This window comes from Artemia sp. Qi Xiang Cuo, chromosome 14, assembly GCF_049724085.1.
Source record: "Artemia sp. Qi Xiang Cuo chromosome 14, ASM4972408v1, whole genome shotgun sequence".
In the NCBI taxonomy this organism is placed as follows: domain Eukaryota; kingdom Metazoa; phylum Arthropoda; class Branchiopoda; order Anostraca; family Artemiidae; genus Artemia; species Artemia sp. Qi Xiang Cuo.
Window position 1 is genome coordinate 60198887 of NC_142807.1, and position 18664 is coordinate 60217550.

The window sequence follows — 18664 nt, forward strand, 5'->3', positions numbered from 1 at the left end:
TCACTACAAACAAAAGTTGGGCTACTGCCCCCATCCCTAACTGTAAAAGTCCAAGGCCTACTGAGTCATTGGCGCTTCACTGAAAACGAATTATATTACAAAAAATTTTCTTTTCCAGTTATTACACCATTGAAAATGAAAATAAAAATTACAGTGAAATAAAATCTGAAACTGATGAGCTTTCAACAATTAATATGTCAAATATTCTGTTTGATTTTATTAGTTATTTCCAAGACTGTTCAAGCCACATATAGTTTTCAGTAAAGTGCCAATGACGCAGTAGTTAGACTCCCACAGTTAGGGAAGTAGGCAGTGCCCAAACTTTTGTTTGGTGTGATTTTTCTTCGTTTTAAGCTTGATTTGCATATTCATTTTAAGTTTTATTCGTTTTTAAATTTATCTATTCATTTATATTCGTAAATGTTATATGTTTGTTTGCTATGACTGTTTATTTAATTTTTGTTCGTTTTGGGTTTCATTTATTCTTTAATAGTAATTTCTGGTCGTTTTGATTATGAATTATTGTAGGTTTTTGTTTTTTCTGGTCTTAAGTTTAATATGGCTTTTACTTTTCTTTGAAAAACTTCTGTTTCTGAAAGTTTTTTTTAATTAATACAAACAAATGGCTGTTCAGAAACTAGACAGAAATAGTACAGACTGTTCCAGAAGTTGAGCTTTTACAGGGCAGCAAATAAATAAATATGAACAATCCAAAAGGTAATAAAACATCGAATTTAATTTTTTTATATGGAAATAATTTTATGGCTATAATTGTTGTAATGATAATAATAGGCTAACAATATTACACAGTAAAAACAGGGTAATGACCATTATAATGATACTTCTTTATACTGCTTTCACTTATAAATATAATTTACATAGTTGAAACCTTGTTTTCAAAATATCTTCATCATAAACTATTAAATTGTTTTTTTGAAACTTCGGATTTGATTTTTTTTATTTGAAAATAATAGGCGAAATTCTTTAATGTATGAATATAAAGCTTTGTAGATTTTTTTGTTTTTTTTTTGTTTTTTAGAAAAAAACGCCTTCTTGTGCATTTTGATAATGAATTGAAAAAAAAAAAACACAACAAAACTTGCTTTGTTGTGCTATGATTATAAGTAACAATTATAATCTTAATTATAATTAATTGCCATTCTATGTTCACTAATAGATGGAGTTAGACCCAGGAGCATCAATCGTCAGGTGGCACTTGGCCCCCCCCCCCTGTTTAGATTCTTTTGTATTTCCCCAAGTTTTGAAGAATACCTTTTAGGGGGTTATTTTCATAAAAACGCCTTTTTTTGCATTTTGACTAATGAATTGAGAAAACAACAACAACAAAACTTGTTTTGTTGTGCTATGATTATAAGGAAAATTATAATCATAATTATAATTGATTACCATTCTGTATTCACTAATAGATGGAGTTAGACCCAGGAGCATCAGTTGTCAGGTGGCACTTGTCCCCCTCTTTAGATTCTTTTGTACGCCCCCCCCCAAGATTTGTAAAATACCTTTTCGGGGGTTATTTTAATAAAAACTCCTTTTTTTGCATTTTGACTAATGTATTTAAAAAAAAAAAAAAAACCACAAAAATTCCTCTAGATTTAGAAAAATACACCCCCCTTAATTTCCGTGAATGGACGTCACCGGTTAGGCTCCTTTGAAAAATGGAATAGATAAGATGCATATGTGGTTTAATATACTTTTCAATCTCTTTTAGCCTTCAGTTACATTGCTCAAAATCAAGATTCCTGAAGATCTTAGCAACATTGTTGATAAGCTGCGATTTACCTTTTGGAGGGGTGATTCTGGAGCAATTGTAACTGCTGTAAGTTGTCTTTACATGCTTCAACCTTTTATTACTACTTAACAGCAACACTTCAACCATTTTCAGGACTTAACAGTAAGTAAATAGGGATCTTGTCAGAAGTCAAAACTCTTGAAAATAGAAATTTAACTGTGCTATGTGTCAGTGCACAATAAAAAACAAAAATTATTGTAAACTTTGTTTGGAGTTAGACTAGGCTGTGAGCTGTTCAACAACCTTACCTGGTCTTACCTGAGCTATTTGATTGCCTTACCAAGCTTGTTTTTCTCTTTTTTTTTACTTGTGATTAAATTGCCTGGCTTCTCGCATTTCTAGTCCAATTAGAAGTAGGATAGATTTTCATTTTTGAATGGTTAGTTTATCTGATTTTTCATCTTATATAAAGCCTCTTTGCTCTTGAAACTACCAACATTTATTACACAATTAAACATCCTATTTTGGACCATGTGTGGCAATGGGCAGTAAGTAAGACTCTTGCCAACAGAAACCAAAACTTTAAGAAACAGAATTTTTAGTGATATGTTTATCAATAAACGAAAAGAATATTTTCTTGTAGACTTTTTTTAGAGTTAGGCTAGATCCTGAGCTCTTCCGAAACCTTTTCTGGCCTTATCTGAGTTATTTAATTACCTAACCAAGCTTTTTTTTTCCCTTTTTTTTACTTGTGGTAAAATTGCCAGGTTCTAGTCCTATTTATATTAAACATTTCTAGTCCTGTTTATAAATAGGATAGCTTTTTATTTTTGAATGGTTTAGTTAATTTGCGTTTTTAAACCTTATATAAAGCCTCTTTGCTCTTGAAGCTACCAGAATTTATTACAGAATTAACCACCCTCTTTTGAACCATGTGTGGCAGTGGGCAGTAGTAAGACTCTTGCCAACAGAATCCAAAACTGCAAGAAACTGAAATTCATAATGCTATGTTTATGGATATTCTTTTCTTTTAAACTTGTTTAGAGTTAAGCTAGGTCCTGAGCTCTTCTAAAACCTTTTTTGGCCTTACCTGAGTTATTTAATTACCTTAACAAGCTTATTTTTTCTCTTTTTTTTTGCTGCCGAAAAAAATTACCGGGCTTCTGGCATTTCTAGTCCAGTTTTTAAGTAGGATAGCTTTTCTTTTTTGAATGGTTTAGTTGATTTGCCTTTTTTAACCTTATATAAAGCCTCTTTACAGGACAAAATCATAGCTAGGTAAATAAAATAATTGCAGTATTTTGAGCATTTAAACTTAAGCCATCTGCTATTATCTAATTTTCTACGTTGAAAAATCGATGAAAAAAATAAATCTTCAGTTCACTAAAACCTAGAGGATGTAAATCTTTACTAGGTAAAGTCTCCACATACCTTGTTGAAATATGTAGCACGCCCAGGGGGAGATTGAATTGATGGATCCCGCTCCCTCTTCATAAAAGTCTTGTAATAATTATCAGTAATATTTCCATTACTGAGACGTCAAATAAAACTATGCTATCTTTTGGTTGTTGATTATATCTTCATCCCTTAACCCCCACCCCATTCACGATTGTTCCAATATTACCTTCTTTTGCAGACTTCCTCTGGCTACTTGTTATTTCACTCGTTTAAGAAGGAGGATCAGCAATGCTTAGAACAAATTGACTCACCTAGCTTGAATTTGGCAAGAGAAAGCGCTGAACTGTTTTCAAAAGAACCACTGCCTAAGTACTCATCAGTTTTGGTAAGGATATCCCCCCCCCTCCCTAGAACTTTCAAGTGTTTTACATTATTATTACACTGTATCTCCTTGAAGCACTTTGAATTTTAACTGAAAAAATTATCTAGGCTTGAACAGAAGAGTGAAAGTTAGTTTTTGCTAATTGAAACTCTAAGAAAAATTATGAGCTTAATTCTGAAATAGTAATTAATTGTTTTTGTTCTTATGATTTTTCCATTTTTGATTTTGAGTATAGGATTTAGCCTTATTCTAATTCAGTCTTAACCTGATCTAAAGTGCGAACGAAAACTAGCAAAATGACCTTAAACTCTTTTTCCTTATGTGCTGATAATTGTATTTCTATTTTGCTAAGGCGGCGGTCACATGCGTGTCTCTAGAATGCCATGTCTTGATACGTGTCAGGCAAGAAATCAATGTCTAGGCACCTACCACTCACAAGTAAAACTTGGTGCTTAGCTAAACAAGTTGCAGCCAAGTATCCAGTTCTAGACTCTAGAACTCTAGTGCTTAGCTAAGTCTACGATTTTCAACTACAGCCAATCAGAATGTGTCAAGTTCAACTATTTTTTTCATTTTTATTTTTTATTTTAAGCAAATATGCAACGTCAGACATAATAGTGAAGCACGCTAAAGCAATTTTTTGCTTTTCTCATTTAAAATCTTAGTGACAATAAAAACAGGAATTACAATTTTGAAAGTTTTGCCAGCATAAGCTCTTGATTGGTTAGAAATCACGATGGTAATTCATTTGAAACTAAATTTGTAGTTTTAGCTAAGCACTGAATTCTACTTGTCAACTGTAGTTACCAAGGCTTTGATTTCTGGCCAGACAATTGTCTAGATATGGGATTCTAGCTAGGCACGCATGTGAACGCCTCTTAAATGGAATTACAAATAAAAACACAATAAAGACATGAACACAAAACACAAAAACACTTGAACACACAATAAAGACTAGGTTTATTAAACACATTTTTATGGGTTTGCATTGTGCATGACGCACACAGCGGTCTGGTTGGCTGATTTTGGAACTGGACAACCAAATAATATAATTAAAAACAGTAAACTACACCAGTGTCATATTGACACTAAAATGGCAGACAACAGCATTATTTTGTTACCAAGGTTTAAATTCTTCCCTCGCACTCTGTTGTTGGTATTGTTGTCACTTCTTTAAAGTTGCCACACCTTTGTTGCCACTCCTTGGAAATGAAATTACTGTGAGGCAATTACTAACGTAAAATTACTGTGGCTGTGCTTTGTGCGTGACATGTCTGGTGATCCTGTCTGCTAGTTTTGAACTTGTACATACAAGTGAATCTCTTTCCGTGACCAACAATTAATTATGAAAGTTTAATAATAAACAACTATTCCTATTTCGAAGTTTCAGGTTGACGTTGAAATAGCATACTGCAATACCACTTTTGGTTACCAAGTTTTAACCTTTTCCCTCGCATTCTCCTATTTGTATTGTGGCTCCTCTACTCAAATGAAATTACGGCAAATAAAACAGTATGCAATGCACACGATGCAACCTCTATAGCAGTATATTCATTACAAAATTTACTACAATAGCTTTGGTATCTTAGATTATGCTGTAACTGCCATGGCTTATAAATTTATTTCCGTTTTTCGAAGAAGACGCCGAGATATACATGAATCAAATTTAGCAGGTTGGCAATAGTGAAGTCAATAAAGTTTCGTTCACCTTATCGGTGCTTATTCACCAAGGAAGAGGAAGGAGGATGGTAGTAGCCTACCGACCTTGTTTATATCCCCCCCCATATTCCAGGATTTCGGGTAGTTTTGCCAATATAGAGATAGAAAAAATAGTTCCAAGGAAAATTATGATTTCCTATCCTAAATTAAAAGAAGTTTGCCGTTATATCATATGTTGTCACGTTTGGTCTCTAAAATGGAATTTAGTTACCTTTTAGAGAAGAAATAGATTTTAGTGGTAAATTTTAAAGAAATTTGAAAGACCCAATTTTACCCCATTTTAGACCCCAATTAGAACCCAATTTCAGCAGGCATACATAACCTCTTCACGGAATCGTGACATGATGCTTCATCTGAAACGCTCCATTTTTACTCAAAGGGGTCTTCTAAGGTATTTTCATCATTCCTTGAAGACCAGGTGAGGGTTAGAATTCTTTTGTCCTTCTTCTTCCATAGAATGTCTTCTTAGACATTCTTCCTATGTTAAGTTTATTCTTTATGTTAAATTTATTCTTCCTATGTTAAATTTATTTTGCAGGTTGTTAAATTTATTCTCTATCTCTATGTAAAATTTATTCTTCCTATGTTAAATTTTGTCCTTCCTTCTTCTTCTTCTTCTCTTAGAATTCTTCAAGTGACATTACTGTTAGATGATGCATAGCAAAAGTAATATTTTTATAATAGTTTGTTTTTATTTCCTTTTGTCGCGTTTTTTCCTTCTTTTAAATTTGGAATTTTTGTTCATTCGTCTAACTAGTTTAGCTTAGATCATTTATATATTTTTATTAATACTTATTTTGTTTTTTATTTATTTTAATAACTTCTTCTAAAGTATTCCTATGCTTCTTTTCCTTGATCAATTTTGTTTGTATTTTATTTAGCAAAATGAACCTTCTGGTTCTAATGCAGTTAACAAATTTTGTGATTTAGATTATAATATTGTATCACTTTAGAATTGGAAAAACAATTTTTTTTTATTTTTTTACTTTTTTGCGTTTGTTTTATTTATATTTTTCTATTTAACTGACCTTTGTCCTGTTTTTAAGCAAATTTGACTTCTCTTCATTTTTATCATCAGTTTAATTTTAAGTCATGAGACAAACAATGGAACCTGTATCTTTTCGTGGCTTAAGGCCTTTTATGGTTTATTCCCTTCCTCCCCCCACTCTCTATGTTTGTTACGTATAAGTATGTTTATGATATTTTTTTAATTTAATCTTTATTATTGCATTTTTATACTATTATACTCGTTTATAATAATACAAGTATATTATTATTATTATATAGTATTTTATATTTTATTACTATCTTTATACAATTGTTAGTATTGTATTATTTTTATTGATTTTATTAGAATTATTATATTTTTTATTGTAATATATATTGTGCATTATTACAGTGCTATTATAGTAATAATGTTATTATAGTATTCTTATACTCGTGTTCCTGGATCAATTCTATCCATTTCTTGCTGGAGGGATGAAATTTATGTATCCAACACAAACGGACAAGTTTTGCGATTCAGATGGGATGGTACTGTAAATGATGAATTCTGCTTTGATTTGGAAGAAGTTCCTTTCACTGTTGATCAGCTAACTGCTAGAAGTAAGTCTGTTTTAAGTATATTCATAAGTTTTACTTATTAATATTCGATGCTATAAAGTTTATTTTATTTATCATTTTATTATTGACTATAATTTCTGAGACAGTGAAATTTGTAGAAAATGGTATTTCTATTTGTTAAAAATGGGTAAAACCTTTAATAAAACAGTGAAATTAAAATAAAAAAGGAAAAAAGATAGAATTGCTCTTCAGCCAGTTTTAGGTTTTAAGTAAATAATTTCTGAGACCACACTGCTTTTCAAATCATAATTAAAACAAAATGAAAATATTGACAGTCTGACTTGTTACAAGTTTTCCTTGTTTTCAATATTTTATTTCGTTTTAATTACTATTTACCGAGGTGCTTAAAGTGTGTTGTTTTTTACCGTGATGTTCCAGTTTACCATTGATATGCAATTTTACCATTGATCAAGCTGTTAGCAGAATCCCGTTTCTATGTTGATAAGCTGTTGATTTATCTTTCTATTACTGATTTTCGTCAGTTTACTGTTCATTTGCGATTTTAGCATTGACAAGTTTGCTAGTAGTATGTAAATTTACCATTGATTTGCCATTTTATCGTTAAATTTTGCTAACTTACCGTTGATTTACCATTTTACAATCTACCAAACTGCTAGCAGTATTTCATTTTTGTTGTTGTTTTGCCATCTTACGACTAACAAAGCTGGTAGCAGTATGTCATTTTTACGCTATACTGTTGATTTGCCGCTTTACCCTTGATTTTTACCAATTTACCGTTGGTATTTTGAAGTTGACCAAGCTGCCAACAGTATTCTATTTTAAGATTCCTACTAAGATTAGCGGATCAATAGTCAAGGCTATATAACACTAGCTTAAGAGTCAACTTTGCTGGCTTTATTTACTAGCAAAAAGTTCATTTTGTTGCTCCGCAACAATGTTACTTCGGCAGCTGTTTTCTTGTTTTTTTCTGGTAATCAGCGATTTGTAGCTCCGGAGCGATATGACATACAAACTCGAATTTTTCCCTGCTAATGGGAATCGTGAAATGGGACAGAAAAAGTTTTCGTGAAGCTTTTAAAATTTTCAGTTGTTTTCCAGAAAAGAGTTTTTTTTTTTTTTCTCATGTTGTACATGGTGTCAACACAACCCACCTTAGCTGGGAAAAAGAAACTTTTTCAGGACAATTTTATGTCGCACTTCTGCAGAACATCAATTATCTCTTTGAGAATCATATAGCAAAATTTCATATCTTCATCTAGATTTTTTAGAAATAATTCTAGAAAAGTCGATCTCAGTTGCCAGTTTCGAATTGTTGTACTGTTTCATAAAATTTTTGATTCGCTGGTTTTTGTAATTTATTTGAGCAATACTAAGAAAAGTATCCTGTGGCTCAAGACAATACGAACTTTTCAATATACGACATTGCTTCGTTCTCTTAGAAATAATTCCCAAAATTGTCATGACGTATTATTTTTTTTTCATGCCCAAGAGGTAACCTTTTTTCTAGGTAAATTAGGTTTTTTTTTTTTCAAACGCGGATGGACAGGTCTTGGTATTCCGATAACTGGAGCTAACATTAGTTTTCCCGAAATAACTTTCGTTCTGTGGCTTTTTTGATTTTGAAGTATCGATTTTGCGAATTTGCCGCAAGAACTGTACATAAACGATGCAACTCAAAATTCAGCACATGGATCAACGGCTCTTGTTGTTGAAACACTCCGGTGAATACAGTGACTCACAACAGGCTCACAAATACAGAACTCACAACAAACTCGATTTCAGCTTTCATTGTTGGCTTTCTTAGTCAACTGACAATTTTCGGATACTTCCAATTTGAAATAAAGTGCTTTAAGCACTTTATTTGGTACGAATTCTAGAAAATATTCAATCAGTGCAGGCCATTGCTTGGTCAATTGATTTGCAGATTCTCCTGTGGTAAGCCACCTAGTGGTGACCTGCTTTAGGAACTTACGTCACGGAGCCTTAACTTTTAGATGGCACTGACTAAAATCGGCACAATAAGCAGACCATCCGCGGAAGAAATTTTAAACGGCAATTATCATATCAGAACATTTCTCTCCAAGTTCCTGTAGTTCTTTTCGGAACGCATTATGCACTGTGTGGATGTTGCAGGTACCGATATTTTAAAGATCTTTTGAATACCGCTTTTCCTTTGCCAAGTCAACGATTGACCAAACTTTCTTATTGACAGCTCAACCATCGCTCACAAGCATCAACAGTCTCTCAGGTGGAAGTCCTTCATCTTCTATGTACTGGAGATGTACTTCTATGTACTTCTATGTACTTCATCTTCTTGCTCAGATCCTCACTAGTAGCATGTCCTAGATAATGTGTTCTAAGATGCCGAATAATAACTAGTTTTCAAACATTAACAACAAGAATAAAAATAGGGAATTCTTTTCGCAAGACAGTGGAATTCTACATTTGAATAAATGTTTCGACCCTATGTCCGAAGGCCGTCCTCAGTAAAACATAAACATATGAAATAAAATAGACTTACGATAAAATACGACCATTAAACTGAAAATTTTTGTTTAAATTTTTGAAGGAGGAAAAACTAAATAGAAATCCCTATTGCTCTTCTTGTTGTTGATGTTTATGATGGAAAGGTAGTGTAGTCTTTGTCGCTATTTATAACTAGTTTTTGCCCCTTCGACCAGTACTAGACCCTTATGTGGAGCTCTTTCACCCCAGAATTGTTTGTGGTCTCATCATATTCCAGTAAAAAGTTAGACATCTGGATGTCTTCAACTAAAATTTCCCTAAAATAAGTATATATTGCCTCTGTAAACACCTAGGTCATTTTTATAGCATTTAACGAGAAGACTTCCGGGACAGCAACCGGGAACATAGTTCAAAAGAAATCGCCAACACAATCACACGAAGACGGATCAAAAGAACTGGCTATGATCTTCAAGACCCATATTATTTCTGCCTTTGAAGCCGCATATCTCTCACAGAACATCTCAAGCTTCTTCTCTGGTACAGCATTTCCAGCTTGACTTGTTTTTGGTTGAAGTTGATCCAGTGGATATAAGTTGAAGTGTGTTTAGCACAGTAGACGCGTTCGTCTTGTGTTCCTTTTTGGTGGCACGTTGGAGAAGAGTTTGAAATCCTTTTTGACAGCTGAGTTTCTTTTTTGCATATTTTGCAGTATAATGAACTGTCACCATCACTAATCTTGACAAGCCATTCTTGGACTATGCGTCCAGTACCGTCTTCCCTACCAAACCAGTTTTCCGAAAGTTTCGTCTTACCCATCACTCAAAGAGACCTGAAAAAAGAACAGGTGTTAGAACTGATTTAGAAAGCCTTCTCACCAACTCCTATATTTATGCAAACAAGAATAAACTCATAAAACCGACGAAAGACGCTTATTCTTTCTTACGTTTTGACGTCCCCTAAACTTTTGGTCTTAATTTGTACCCTCTGGAAGCAACAGCCAAACACAAAAAGAAAAGCAAATGCTGGAAACATAACTTGAAAATCTCGGTCAAAATGTCCATCTTCTGAGCAGCCAATTTGGGGGGACACTCCGTGAACGGAGGCCTATGAGCAGCTACGGAAGGATTATTTATCAAGAGTGAACTTGCCTTTTCTAGGAACTTGAATGTCCAACCTTCCGTTAGTTCACTAAATTGCTAAAAAATAAAGCTCTAAACATGAATAAAAAAAAGACTTTAGTGACAAATTCAATGAAAACGTGACAAAAAGTGACACGTCGTAAAAAAAGTGACAAAAGTGAAAAAAGTGACTGCGGCCGATCCCTTTCATGGTTTATAGCTGTTTGCCTTGACTATGGATTTATTACCTTATTAGATACCAGATATTATCGGAATAAAATATAGCAACATGCTAGCAGACATCTAGCTTGTTTGAGGGTTTTTTTTCTTATTAATGAAACTTGTCTTATAGAAATTAATTTTTGGGATTTCAAAGTATCTCTAAATAAACTATGCTGTGTAAAATATACAATATGTGTTTCGCAAAAATAGGAATAAAATAGAGTAAAATATGAAATATAGTGTTCTTTTTTGTGAAATATAACGAAGTGGTTATAAATGTAAGCAGCCTTTAAATTCATATGTGAGAATGTCGTTTAATTAACTTCTATATATATTAAATAAAATTTTTTTTTTTTTTTTTTAACTGAAAGTAAGGAGCGACATTAAAACTTAAAACGAACAGAAATTATTCCGTATATGGAAGGGGCTGTCCCCTCCTCAATGCCTCTCTCTTTACGCTAAAGTTTGACTGTTTCTCATAACTCTATTTGTTAAAACAATGAAAAACCTTAGCATAAAGAGCAAGGCGTTCAGGAGGGGACAGCCTCTTCCATATACGGAATAGTTTCTGTTCGTTTTAAGTTTTAATGTCGCTCTTTACTTTCAGTTAATAAAACTTGTTTTTTTTATTTAATTTCTGAACGTTTTTGAACTAATGCAGCTTTGATTTTGGCTCGCCGTACATGAATAATTAAAATGAAATTGCACATTAATTTTACTTTTTTTGGCTAAATGGCATTCTCTAAATTTTGATCTGACGTAACTTACGAAATAACTTACGTAACGAACTTCTATATTCGTATATTTTTATTACGTAAATGACGGGTTCTCCCCCTAGCCAATACCTCGCTCTTTACGCTAAATCTCGAATTTTGTTCCAATTCTTTAAGAATGACCCTAAATCACAAAGGCGGTTTAATTAGAATAGATAGCTTTTTTGAAAGTACAAAAAAACTTTAGCGTAAAGAGCGAGGTATTGACTAGGGGAGAACCCCTCATGTACGTAATAGTTTCTGTTCCTTTTAATTTTTAATGTTGCTCCTTACTTTTAATTGAAAAAACTTGTTTTTTTATCTAATTTCTGATCTTTTTTTAAATAACGCTGGGAAATCCGGCGGCCCCCGTCATATAGGTGTCCCTTTCCCCATGACAATATTCTCCATGGAAATATCCTCCCACGTAGCTTCCTCCTTCGACCCCCCTGCCCACCAGAAGAAATCCCTCCTGGATATGTCTGCATATTTCCAAGTAACAAATACTACATGCAAACAGTGGGCAAAGTTCCTAACTTGGAGCCCTTCCCCCGGGGACTCTGGGGGATTAAGTCATCCTCAAAGACATATTTATTAGGTTTTCGACTACGCTGAACAAAATTGCTATCGCAAAATTTTGATCGGGTGACTTTAGGAAAAAAGTGAGCGCGGGAGGGGGCCTAGTTACCCTCCAATTTTTTGGTCACTTGAAAAGCGCACTAAAACTTACAATTTCTGTTTGAATGAGCCCTCTTGCGATATTTTAGGACCACTGGATCGATACGATCACCCCTGGAAAAAAAAACAAAAACAAAATAAACAAACAAATAAACAAGCATCCGTGATCTTTCTTCTGGCAAAAAAATATAAAATTCCACATGTTTTAGGTAGGAGCTTGAAACCTCTACAGTAGGGTTCTCTGATACGCTGAATATGATGGTTTGATTTTCATTAAGATTCTATCACTTTTAGCTGGAGTTTCCCCCTTTTTTTCGAAAATAAGATTAATTTTTTCAGGCTCAGAATATTTAAAGCGTAAGACTTCATTAGATTACACCTATATGTGTTGAACAACCATGAGAACCTGATTCTTTTTATGTATCTGCAGATATCAAAATGGTATCCATTTCTTAGAGTTTCGGTTACTATTGAGCCGGGTCGCTCCTTATGTACAGTTCGTTACCACGATCTGTTTGATATTCGAATCTTAAAAAAAAACGGCATTGGGACTTTACAGTCCCTACAAGCGGTGATGATCTCCTTTTCATGGCCCCTCATCCAGGAACTGCGATGAGGGGCTGGGGACTAGCCATCCTCTTCTTTCGCAGACCATTCCTGTTTACCTTCCCCATGTTTTTCCAGGTACCCATTTAGAGCTGGCTTTACTCTGCCTAAGCTTTCACGCCACTGACCCCTGGTCCAAACCAAATAACCAGTAAGACCTGGACTCGATCCACTGTCCTCCACTGCCGATCCACTGTCCTCCACTGTCGATCCACTGACAAAAGGTTCAAGCCTAGCATGCTAATCCTCGGCTAGGACGGCTAGAGATTTAAAGCGAGGCACAATTAAAGGGGAAAAATAAAATAAAAATCGATACTGACCTTTCTAAAAAACCTGAAAAAAAAATTGGTTATTCGAACTTTTTGAATATTCGAATCTTCGAATTCCTTATTCGAATCTTCTCCAAAATTAATTTCCTCATTGCTTGCAGCAGAACCAGGCGTTTTTTGCCTCACCTAGCATCGGAAATTCAGATGTTTTCGTGGGAATTTTTTTTAACCGTAAGCTCCCCTTATTTGGGGTTGGTTTTCCCCACTTTATATGCGATTATTTAAAAGAAGTTAAGTAAATTAGTGAAGGCTGTAATATAAATAATATATATATAAAGGTGGTGATGAGAATGATTTAAATATTTTTTGGCCTATTTCAATTCTTCCTGGTTATATGCAAATTGTTTGAAGAGTTTTAGATTCCTTTTTAAGTAGGTTTTTTCTTTAATAAAATTCGGTTTTCAACTCCAGTCAATTTGGATTTCTTGATGGAATTTCTTCTGAGCATCCAATTTTATGTATCAACTTTGGTTTATCATTGTTCTTATTTTTTTTCGACCCAACTTTCTTGGGAAAGTTGGTACAATTTTTGGAAAATTTTCAACGCCATTTTTTTTTTTCGAAATGAGTTCCAATGAAAATCTTTTTGCCTCGTATATCATAAAACATAAAAACTAGTGTAAATATACCGACTGATGATATTGCCGTGTGTCTCTAGGATTATGCAAAAGTACTATTTTCATGTTTATTGAAATTCTTGACCATAACACTATTACAAAAACCTCGAGAACAATATATTTGTTTCCTTTAAAAGCATTAAGATAATACATTGAAGTCCACCCACACAGAAAATGGCCTCGTTGGTGGCTTAAAATGCAGATGCCAAGGCCAGATTTTACTCCTGCCTAATCCTAGTAAATACACTAGTTTGTTCTTGGCCCTATGATTTGTATCCATGACTGCTGGAGGAAATCATTTATACTCTCACTTGTCAAGCGGTACAAACAAATAAGTATTGATAAATAATAATTTGTCTCTCTTTGTTTTTCTCTCTTAATTTTCCTTAGTATTACCGGCAACAATCTTGTGCAGTTAAATTATCTTGCCTGATTTTTAGAGTCAAGAGTATACAGTATGACAGTATTTCATTCAGCCCGTGGCCGTATTATTTCTAATATCTATATTTATTTGGCGAGACTGCAAATTCGGACATTCGAGCTTGTGAGCAGTCGTTTAAAATAAATCTTTTACTTATTCGTTCATTCATTCATAATTTTACCCTGAGTATATTATTCCAGCATTTTTGCCATCTGAACCTACAATTTATGCCAAGAATCTCGAGTATTCTGCGCTTATTGGAGGGTATGCCTTGGTTTTCAACAATGGTCGTTGTGCTCTGTTGACATCAGCTAGTCTTTTTTACCACCCAAAAGAGTTGATATGTCTTTGGATACCAAGGGATGATGTTACCTGTACTTCTATGAACCATAGATACAGACTTATAGCATGTGGATCAACAACGTACGTAGACTAAGCATTTTTAACAGTTTAGCTTGATCATATATATGTTTTTATTAGTTTTGAAAATATATATATATATATATATATATATATATATATATATATATATATATATATATATATATATATACGATATATATATATATATATATATATATATACATAGTTTTGATTAGTTTATGAACCCGTGATACATCTTCAAACATTACTGTTATATGTTATAAATTTTACTCATAAGATAGGCACATTGATTTGATTAAAATGTAGATATGCAAGAGTCTCGGTATTTTAAGGAAGCTTCAACTTACTTTTCCTGGATCAATTTTGAAGATCCTTTTTCACTGCTTGATCCAATCTTACATTTGTTACTGTCCAATAGTATGGATGTCAACCTTTCCGTCTCTGTTAAATCTACTTTATAAGGTTCATAATAAAGCTAGAAACCTCATTCAGGAAACTAATCGTTCAGGAGTTATCACTTTACACGGTATCGAATCACTGTATATTCGTTCGTGTGCATGTTTTACTTTCTCAGCTTCATGGCGACCTCCTCAGTCCCTATGTGTTCCACTGTCTTTTACCTTTGATAAAAATAATTATCATATTCGCAATATAAAAAATCCCATTCAAGTTCCTTATGCTCCATGTGTAAGGTTAAATTTTAAATCTTTAATGGCGAGTCATAATGTATGGAATAAGTTGCCTGAATCAGCTCGAAGGTGCCACTTTTTCAGCTTGTTAAAAAAAAACTGTTAAATTTGTTTGGCCTCTTAGAATATATTTGTATCTATTTATTTTTCTTATACGTTATTATTTTATTGGAGTCTATTTAATCCACTTAATTAATTTAATCTATTCAATCTATTTAGCTATTTTTATCTGCTTCTGTTTGCTCTTCTCTCCGTGAGTAAGTGGTCATTTTTTTTCTGAGTAAGTGACTCGTTTGTCTTCCCCCTTTTTTTACAAGCTAACGAGCCTTTGGGGAAATAGTAAAATTTAATGTATGTCTATTTCATAATGAATAAATCTTATCTTCTCGTTATATATTCGGAGTGTCCTATACAAGCCCAAGTATTGGTCTTCTTGGTATTTTTTTTTAATTTCATTTTCATTTTTATAAATATAAAGCTCCTTAACTCGCATAATTTTCAGCAACCGAAATGTTGATTCGGCGCCCTAAGTAAAGCTATTGGTTCTGGAAGATATTTATCATTTCTTTTATATAACTTGAATATACTACAAACCTGTTTTAGCGGTAAGCCACATGAGGAGAATACTCGCTCTCAGCCCCACCCTGTTCATGGCTCCTGACAAAAAGTACAGTTAGGGAACAACTTTGCAGTTTCCGTGAGGAGGGTCCTTCGTTGCTGTCTTGTAGCAAAATCCTCACTCTGGAAAAGGGTATGGTAAACCATTTTATGTGGTTGTCATACTGGCTATTAGATCTGTTTTGAGTAAAACTCCGTCTAGGTTCGTATCCAGGATTCTTATTCGGGCGGGGGGGGGTTAAAAAGAAATCTTCTCATGTACATGTATTTTAGCTACTTTTATGCAATCTGGACAGTTTTTTATTTTTTTGTGGGGGAGGGGAGGTCAAACCAGGTACTCACCGTTGGATATGGCCATGCCTACTTCACGCTATGTTTATTTGACACTGCAGCGTTGTGCAGTGCTACCTTTTGACCGAGGAGCGGATATTCTGTAAATTCTCTAGAAAGAACTTGGAAATTGTGTGGGCTGCGGTTTGAACTTACCTCTGGCAAAGCCTCTCTTGAGAAGTTGTGACCCTTGTTGTAAATATATCTAAAAAACTGACGCAGCTTAGTGGCGTGTTGGCCTAAGGTGGCTTTGTGTTGTTATGATTTTTTTTTTCTTTTGACTTTCTTTTTTCTTAGTTTATGTTTTTGGAATCTACTTTATTTAAGGAATTTTGCTTCATGGTTATGTATCTTCTATTATCAGTAACGCATGCCGACCCTCTTACCATTTTTTTTTTCAAAGGTTTTTTTTTTATTCATCTCAAGGGGTAACTTGATAAAAAGAATGGAAAAAGGGTTAATGTAAAAATCGCTAATATTTCAAAAATGTATTAGAACCTTTATTTCAGTTCATTCTCGAAATATAAACCAGCCAAGAATTTATTTATTTTCAAGATTTCTTTAAGGGGGGAGGGGTAAGTTTGCTAAAACAATAACAAAACAGAAAATCAAGCAGATTGTGAATTTTCTTGGTATTAATCATTGTACTCTTTAAATTTGTTATTGCACCTAGAGCAACGCGGAAACGTTTTATTGCTTGTCTGGTAATTTGCCTAAGGGGCTACGTATAAAACTTTTTTGGAGTGGTGGGGATGAGGCTAGTAGTTTCGCCTACTTTTATGTAGTATTCACTTATTTTAACTTACACATTTGTATCAGAGGTAACGCTATAGCGTTGCCTATAGTAAAGGCCATATGGCTCCAATGTTTTATCATTTTTTTTTCCCAGAGGCACTTTGTATGGAAGGGGTCGTCACATAAACTTCGGAGGGGGCTCATTCGATTGGAAATCGAGAGTTGTAGTGCCTTTTTAAGGGTCAAAAGGGATTGGAAGGCAACTAACACCCCTTCCACGCCCACCATTTTCCCAAACACATCCAATCAAAATTTCGATATAGCCATTTTGTTCTACGTAGTTGATTTCCAGATAGAAATTATGTTTTTGAAAAGGACACTCCCCCCAAAGCTCTCAGGGTAAGGGTTGTAAGTTTAGCCCTGGGGGCATATAAGCTTTTTATAGAAAGCTTTGTCGTCGAAACTTCAAAAAGGGCTCATTCGATTGGAAATTCAAAGGGCTAGTGCCCTTTTTAATAGTCGGAAGTAATTGGAGGGCAACTAACCCCCCTCTCACGCCCACCTTTTGCACAAACAAATGCAATCAAAATTTTGAGATACCCATTTTGTTCAGCGTAGTTGAAAATTCTGGAAATTAGGTCTTTGAGGACGACGACTCCCCCCCCTCGCCTTACATCCCTCAGGGCAAGGGTTATAAATTATGCCCTGGGGGCACATAAGGTTCTTATAGAAAGTGTTATCGTAGAAACTTCAAAATGGGCTCATTCGATTGGAAATGTAAATGGCTAGTGCCCTTTTTAATAGTTGAAAGTGATTGGAAGGCAACTAACACCCCTTCTACGCCCACCATTTTCCCAAACACATCCAATCAAAATTTTGAGATGGCCATTTTGTTCAGCGTAGTTGAAAGTTCTGGAAATAGATCTTTGATTAGGACACTCCCCGCACAGTCTTCAGGGCATGGGGTTATAAGTTATGCCCTGGGGACATACATAGTTCTTATAGAAGGAATGCTCGTATAAATTTCAGAGAGGGTTCATCTGATTGGAAATAGAAAGTTCTAGTTCACTTTTTAAGCGTCAAAAGATATCGGAGGGTAACCAGCCCCCCCATAAATTTTGAGATAGCTTTTTTTGTTAAAAATAGTTCAAAGATTATATAACAAAAACTCCGGTGTCGACACAACCCCCCTGGGCCCGGAGGCAGGCGTTGTCAGTTATACCCTGGGGGCATTTATGGTTCTTGTGGAAGGGATGCTCGTATAAACTTCAAAGAGAGCTCATTTGATTGGAAATCAAAGTGGAAAGTTCACTTTTTAAGAGTCGAAAGGGATTGAAGGACAGCTAGCCCCCCACCCCCCTCCATCCACGCCCTTTTTTCTCAAACCCATCTGATAAGAAATTTGAGATAGCTATTAAAAACAAACAGTTCAATGACCATATAACGAAAACTCAGGGGTTGACACAGCCCTCCAGGGCCCGAGGACAGGAGTTGTAAGTTATGCCCTGGGGGAATATATGGTTCTTATGGAAGGAATGCTCGTAAAAACTTCAGAGAGGGCTCATTTGATTGGAAATGGAAAGTTCTAATTCAGTTTTTGAGAGTCAAAAGAGATTGGAGGGTGATTGGACCCCCCCACGCCCTATTTTTCCCGAGTGTATCCAATACAAAAATTTAGATAGCCATTAAGTTAAAAATTGTTCAAAAGTCAGATAACAAAAATTCAGGTGTCGAAACAACTCCCCTGGGCCCGGGGACAGGCGTTGTAAGCTACGCCCTGGGGCATATATGGTTCTAATGAAAGTGATGCTCGTATAAACTTAAGAGAGGGTTAAGTTGATTGGAAACTGAAAGTTCGAGCTCACT

The 18664-nt window shown here is 34.5% G+C and overlaps 1 protein-coding gene across 1 annotated transcript in view; it reads left to right on the top strand.

Annotated features, from left to right (window-relative positions):
- Nucleotides 1-18664, top strand: part of Rich (Guanine nucleotide exchange factor subunit Rich) — a 163860-nt gene that overhangs the window by 22477 nt on the left and 122719 nt on the right. Inside the window, exons 2-5 of the mRNA XM_089100826.1 lie at nucleotides 1730-1837; nucleotides 3387-3533; nucleotides 6677-6854; nucleotides 14243-14465. Coding sequence (XP_088956952.1) covers nucleotides 1730-1837; nucleotides 3387-3533; nucleotides 6677-6854; nucleotides 14243-14465 — 656 coding nt within the window. The remainder of the gene's footprint in view (nucleotides 1-1729; nucleotides 1838-3386; nucleotides 3534-6676; nucleotides 6855-14242; nucleotides 14466-18664) is intronic.